We start from the raw sequence: 7,344 nt of genomic DNA, 5'->3' as shown, positions 1-7,344 counted from the left end.
AACGACCCCATGAAAATTAACACTAACCACATGAAAATTTAAAAACGAATAAATAACCCACATAAAATTTGGCACCAACCCCTAAGAAAAAGTAGTTTAAAATTTTTAAAATTTGAAAAACATAAACATGGTATAATCTAAAAGACAATTATAAAACAACTAGTTTAAATAATCCAATCATATTTTAAACAATTAAAATATAATAACAATAATATATTATTTAATCCTTGCATTATTTCATGATTTTATCCTTCATTACTAGTATCACATATCACTACTTACATACACTAATACATACCATCATATGTCACAACTTGCACAACGATACTATATTTTACAAGTCGAATCTAGTAAATGTAAATCATTACTTGTTGGGAGGCTTCACTATGAGTATCGGACACCTCGATTGATGAGCACAAAAGTCACTTATACTTCCTAACAAAGCCCTGCGCGATGAAACTCAATACGTATTGATCTTGCAGTTTGACGACCCGTTTAAGTTACAAGAGAATTACCTTTTGATTGCACCCAGGCCGCGACTACCCAAGACAAGAAGATCAAAATGCATTTCCACCACTGCTTGACAAATCATCTCTTTAGGATTCCCTTGCAAAATCAAAGTTTCTGATTTTACCTACATATGTAGATCAGGGTTTCATATAGGTATTCAAATCCATTTTAGTAAAAAAAAAAAGGTGTAGGTTAGGTTAAAAAGGAATCACTATATATAAAGGGAAATACACGAATTAATAAAATATATAGTTATCAAACACCAACATATCATTAATTAATATGTTTTTTTAAACCGTCTACCTCAGACACTATCTAAATCTACTACCATATCCATACTAATGTTCACCAAGAAACTTGAACCCGGAACCACGTGAGAATGGACGCCACCTAGTGCTTTGGTTATTAATCTGTTACTTGTGGAAATTTAGCCTTATTTATAAAAGGGTTATTGGATTTTATCACCCCCAACTATTAGCTATTGGCCGCTGCCACCCCCAACTATCAGTTTGACGCCCGTCACCCCCAACTTAACACTTAGTATGTTCTGTCACCACATCGTTAACTGATCACTAACTTTTGATCCTGTTACTATACCTTTGGGGGTGTCATAGGGATCTTAGGAATGTTTTAGGGATCTTAGGACATCCCCAAAAGTATAGTAACATGATCAAAAGTTAGTGATTAGTTAACGACATGGTGAAAGAACACATTAAGTGTTAAGTTGGGGGTGGCGGCCGTCAAAGTGTTAGTTGGGGGGGGGCGGCCAATAGCCAATAGTTTATGGTGATAAAATCCAATAACCCTTTATAAAATATTATACTTGTAACCTTAATAGTTTTCTTATATACATAATAAAACCCTCATTTATATTGTAACCTAATTTATAGGCAAAACAAAAATTATAACAACTTTACTTGTTGTCTTATAAACATAGCAAGAGCCTCATTTACTCATAATATTATTGGGAGGTTAGACAGTGAGCCAAAACGTTTTGATTATTCTAAAGTAAAAACAAACCGATTTCGTTTGCTTTCAAATGCATAAATAATGGCACTTTGGATATTTGCTCTAGCCATAGCGACAAACTACAAGAGATCAATTTAGCTTGCATATTGTAATATCCCTTGAAATACTATTGCCTGCTGATGAAACAGTGGTTAACCAAGAGAGGTTAATTCACTGGTCTCGTTAAGTAGGGTTAATCCCTTCTTTCCAAGGATCGGTGGCTGGATCGTCCGCTGATCTCTCTCCTGCACCAGGAAAACACACCGTGACTCGTAACCACTCTCCGGCGTGAGAATCAGTAATTTGCTTGAGAAGCAAAGTGTGTGATAGTAGTAGTAGTGAGAGAGTTGATAAGAGATACCTCAAACCTGGTCCGGGATGGGTATTTATAACCGAGGAGTGAAGGAGGGTAATTGAGTGGCTAGACTGACAACACGCAGCCCTTATGCAGGTGTGTCAGGCTTGTCGGTCATGGAGGTGAAGCCACGTCCTACTGTGGTGTCAATCTGTTGCTTACGTGTGGGCTGACAGGCAACTGTCATTGGCGCCACTTGATCTGTGGTGTCAGTCCCACTTGCCTCGTGGGCAGGATGCAGTGCTGGGCCGCATCGCTGCTCGCGGTAACTGTTGTTGTTTCCACGTCCTTGCCCTGGTCAAGACACGTGCGGGATGCGGTGCTAGGTCGCATCGCCACTTGTGGTGACTGTTGCTGTTACCTAGATCCCTTGTCATGACGAAAATGTTCCTAGGATGCGGTGCTAAGCCGCATCGCTATGTGTAACACCCATTTTCATACACAAGGTAAGTATTCCCATCACTTGACAGATTGGATTCGACCGCTGTATTCGCACGTGCCCGCACGGACACATATAAGTTCTTGCCGGTGGGGTTTTTTATAAGGGTAATGGTCACTGGCGGCCATGTTAGTGCGAGATCTGGGACCATACCCCTTCAAATCCCCACAGTCTAGTGTTGTTTCCTCATGCAAGTTGCATGTGGGAGAAATACTGGACTATAAGGTCGAGTGGGTACTGTGGAAGTTGGAGTGGAGAAGATTCTAGGCCAGACCGGTGGCTCCTGCTTCAAGTAAATCAAGCTGGGGATCTGGTAGAGTCGTGTGACGTCTCTTCCGCCTGCTTTCGGTCTAAGGGCAAATCTATTCGTAAAACGAAACTGATAACCAGGGTCGGCCTAGGTGTGAGTGAGCCACATCGAACGAGGCTCAATTTTTTTAGCGTCCAACTTTTTTATCGTATGTATAAATATATACACATATTATATTTAAAAATATAAAACTGAAAAATTTATTGACCATCAATATAAAAGAGACAGTGAACCAAAACGTTTTGATTATTCTAAAGTAAAACCAAACCGTTTAACAAACCGAAATCGTTTGCTTTCAAATGCATAAATAATGGCACCTTGGATATTTGCTTTAGCCTTAGCGACAAACTACAAGAGATCAATTTAGCTTGCATATTGTAATATCCCTTGAAATACTATTGCCTACTTTCGGTCTAAGGACAAATATATCCGTAAAACGAAACTGATAACCAGGGTCGGCCTAGGGGTGAGTGAGCCACACCGAACGAGGCTCAATTTTTTTTTGGGCGTCCAACTTTTTTATCGTATGTATAAATATACACACATATTATATTTAAAAATATAAAAGTGAAAAATTTATTGACCATCAATATAAAAAATAATCTCACAAGTTATTTGGCCCAAATAATTTTATTATTATTATCCATATCTAAAATCCTATATCATATTAGGTCCATTAGTTTATTTTGATCCATATCCAAACTTCTATTTAATGTAATTTACTAGTAACTAGTTTTTTTCCTCCCGCGCGTTGCGGTGGGACCCAATGACTACAAAAGACGTGTCAGCAACGGCAAACAGATACCGAATATTAAAACATAAATAAAATTATGTGGTAAGGATAATCACTCCGTCATAAAAAAACGATTTTAAATAACCTACTATATAATAATAGGACCCACACGTCCTACACGTTGGAAATTCGGTTGTTTTCAGTTCAGTTATTATGGTGCTAACACGTTAAAATATGGATGAGCTCGGTACCGGTAACGGAAGCGAAAGTACCGATCTGGAAAATCATCGAAATTAGGTACCGGCACCGAAAATTCTCGGTACAATACGGTATGGTATTTGAAGGTAAAAATTAATAAATACAGGTATGGTGCTAGACCGGTGTCGAACCTAAAGTAACGATTCTGAAAACGCCAAAAGGTGGGTACCAAATTGGTACCGAAAATGATTTGGTATATTAAATTTGGTACCGATACGATACCGGTTCGTTTACAGGATTTGATACAATTTGCTCATCAATATTCTAAATATTCAAGTTAATTTTACATGCTACAATTCATTCATTACAGAAAAAAAAAATCAAAAAACTAAGCAAAATAAGTTATTGTGTATATAAAACCCCATTCAAACGAAATACAGTTTACTTACTGTGTGTATGAAAAGTAATCTAAACGGTGCAATTACTTGCATTGCTACGTTGCTACAGGATTTGATGAGCTCGGTACCAACCGGTACCGAAAATACCGTTACCAAAATTCCCAAAAGTGGGTACCGGTACCGAATATACCTAGTATGGTACGGTTCGGTACCGGTCGGTACTGGTACGGCACCGGTATTTGAGGGTAAAAACCGGTGAATACCTGTGCAGAACCGGTACCGAAAATACACCGGTTTGGTAAATTTGAGACCGGTACATAGGTACCCGATACCATTTGCTCATCTCTTAATTTAAATAATTCTAATTCTAATTTAATTTAATAATAAATCACTACTATTCATTATGGTACGTTTCGATACCGGTCGATACTGGTACGGCACCGGTATTTGAGGGTAAAAACCGGTGAATACCTGTGCAGAACCGGTACCGAAAATACACCGGTTTGGTAAATTTGAGATCAGTACCTACACCCAATACCATTTACTCATCTCTTAATTCTAATTTTAAATTATTATAATTCTAAATTTAATTTAATAATAAATGATTACTGTTTATTCTGTTTCATTATTATCATATATGAATTGTACCCGCCGCGCGTTGCGGCGGCGTCAAAACATAATGTAACTCGAATTTATACCGTCAAATGAAAATGAATTATATTTAACATGACTCGTTTTCGAACAAAATTTACGTCAAAACATAGAACAACTGAAAACATACAATAGGTATGGAAACGTAATATATTTGACCCTAGTCATTAAAAAAGAAAATGATGTCGAAATGTAAACCAACTTTAATTTATACATACATGTATATAAAAGTAAGCACATAAGAAAATAGTTTTTTATTTTAAGTTGAAGAATGAAAGTATGAGGAATAAACATTAAAAACTCAAGATAGTTAAAATAACATTTTACAAAATTTTTAACAATTAAAAGGGGTGTAAATATTAATATTGAAACTTGAGAGAAAATTAAAAAGTGTGAATTTTTATTAATGACATAACAATTTTTTGTTGAACGAAAATGTATATGAGACTTACTAAGAAAAGCATGGATTTTTCTTTACTGATCGTAATTGTAATACTAAAAAAAGAGCATGTCAAAGGTCGAACACCTGACCTCTAATCATTACTAATGCGCCAAACCACTATAGCACAGTCCTCTTTTGTTTGCTTTTTCACAAACAATTTATATATAAGAATGAGGGAGGTGGCTGTGAGTACACAACCACCGACATTTAGTTTTAATATATATTAAATTACACCCTCATTAAAAATCTAATTTTACAACTTATCACATCTAAATAATTTTACTCACATATTGAGCTCATTATAGTCTTATTTTGGTCCATATTCATTATTTAAACATTTACCTACTATAATTGATAATATTAAAAAGTTAAAAAAAAAAAAACTAAGAACTAAAGATTTGATGATGAACCTTATATGTAGTTGAAGTTATTTGACAACTTGGAAACCATTGAATTTAGCAACCCCATATTTTTGCCATATATATATTACTACAACGCTAACCGTCGTTTAAAAATATAGTTTATATATAATTCGTTAAAAGACCCCTTTATTCAGCTCGGGCTTGGCCGAGCACTTAAATCCTCAGAGACGACTCTGCTGGCAACCGGTAACCAGTTTGAACATAGGGATATATTATATTAAGCTCATATATACCTTCGTTTCCTTGCAAAGTTGAAACGCACGAGAAAGAAGTTGTTCAGCATTTTGCTGTTGTGCTTTCCTCACTGATTCCACCATAGCCGCTGACGCATACATTGCTGCATGGTTTTCAAAACCACAAGGGGGGTATTTTGATCAAAAACAAAACATAAAGAGGACTAAAACTGTAAATAGGGGTCTAAACGAGTCGAGGCCGCGTGGGTTCGAGCTCAAGCTCGAAATTAAACAAGGAAGTTTGGCTCAGCTAGAGCTCGTATTAAACGAGCCTAAGAACGAGCCAACGAGCCGAGCCTAGCTCGATCTCGGTTACAAAATGAGCTGGCTCGGCTCAGATCGTTACAAATCAACTTTTTTTAGCTAGTTTTTTTCGAGCAAGCTACGAGCCGAGCTGCGAGTTGCGAGCTTTTTGAAAAGAATACAAACAAGGTTCGGCAGGGAACGTGTAAAGCTCGAAAGGTTGCACCACATGAACCACGGTCACCATCCCTTGTTCTGGGTCGGGTTCCACCGCCCGGACATGTTCACCGGTTGGGTTCTTGAAGAGGTTTTGAAGGGTCCACTTTAACGCGTATAAACTCACGTCACTCTCGTCTAGTGCTACCATCACCTTCAGCTTCTTTTTTCGTCGTCCTTCCACCACCAACGGCGGCTGCTCCGCCGTGTATTGCTGCCCTACGCCGTCACTTGTCTCTCCGGTTATCTCTTCTTCCATTTAAATTTGAATTGCTTGATGAGTTGATGGGATGAAAAACTAAAGCTATTATTTATCGTTTTCTCTTATTTTTATATGGAATTATGGATAATACGTGTTAGTGTACGTGGCAAATAGATGTACACGTGGCACTCTTGTATTCTTACGTGGTAAGTTCGCTATGAACAAAATGAAAACATGTATTTTGTTATTATCGGTTAATGGAAATCTTGTGACGAAGCTTGAACGAAAATTTAATAAGGACTGGACTGAACTCTTAAAATCTAAATTAATGATGTCCAAACTATTAAAAATTCAATATTTTACACATATCATGTGTAATGCGTAATAGTTGTTTATTTTAAGTGACACCAATATTTTTTTTACGACCAACACTATTGTATTTTTACGAGTGACACTCTTATTTTTTTTTTCTCAACCTTTTACATGCTAAACAAATTATTTATACATTAAAATTAGGCCCAATTAATTAACTTTACTAGTAGACTTTAAACCATTATAGAAATAAAGGCCCATATTTAACTTTTATACTTTTTAACTCAACAAGTTGATTTTTTGCACGCGTGTTGCTGCGGGGACCCAATGACTGTAAAACGTGTGTCAGCAACGGTAAGCAGATACCGAATATCAAAACATAAATAAAAATGACGTGGTAATAAGGATAGTCACTCCGTCCTAAAATAAGCTATTTTAAATCTTCCTATACTAATAAATGAAAATCTTTTTTGGACACGTGTCACTTCCTTCCTGGTGCTTTCTCACCTTATTTTCCTATTTATCTCTCATATTAAATAATAATAATAATTTAAAAAAATATTAGATAAGAATAAATATTTAGATAAGGATAAACATTTGTTTTTATTATGATCATATTATTCAATATATACAATATACAATTTGCGTTCGTCTTATCTACAGTATAATGGT

General features: G+C 36.2%; 1 protein-coding gene across 1 annotated transcript; it reads right to left on the bottom strand.

Moving 5' to 3' along the window:
• Nucleotides 1-218: 218 nt before the first annotated feature.
• Nucleotides 219-6,450, bottom strand: LOC110880330 (universal stress protein A-like protein). Its single transcript, XM_022128928.2, has 4 exons — nucleotides 6,129-6,450; nucleotides 5,700-5,803; nucleotides 516-634; nucleotides 219-446 (listed from the first exon to the last, which is right to left on the bottom strand). The coding sequence occupies exons 1-4, from the start codon at nucleotides 6,415-6,417 to the stop codon at nucleotides 365-367; spliced, it is 594 nt and encodes a 197-aa protein (XP_021984620.1). The 5' UTR covers nucleotides 6,418-6,450; the 3' UTR covers nucleotides 219-364.
• Between the last annotated feature and the right edge of the window lie 894 nt (nucleotides 6,451-7,344).

Source organism: Helianthus annuus, chromosome 1, assembly GCF_002127325.2.
Source record: "Helianthus annuus cultivar XRQ/B chromosome 1, HanXRQr2.0-SUNRISE, whole genome shotgun sequence".
NCBI classification, from domain to species: domain Eukaryota; kingdom Viridiplantae; phylum Streptophyta; class Magnoliopsida; order Asterales; family Asteraceae; genus Helianthus; species Helianthus annuus.
This window is presented reverse-complemented; position numbering and strand designations above follow the sequence as displayed.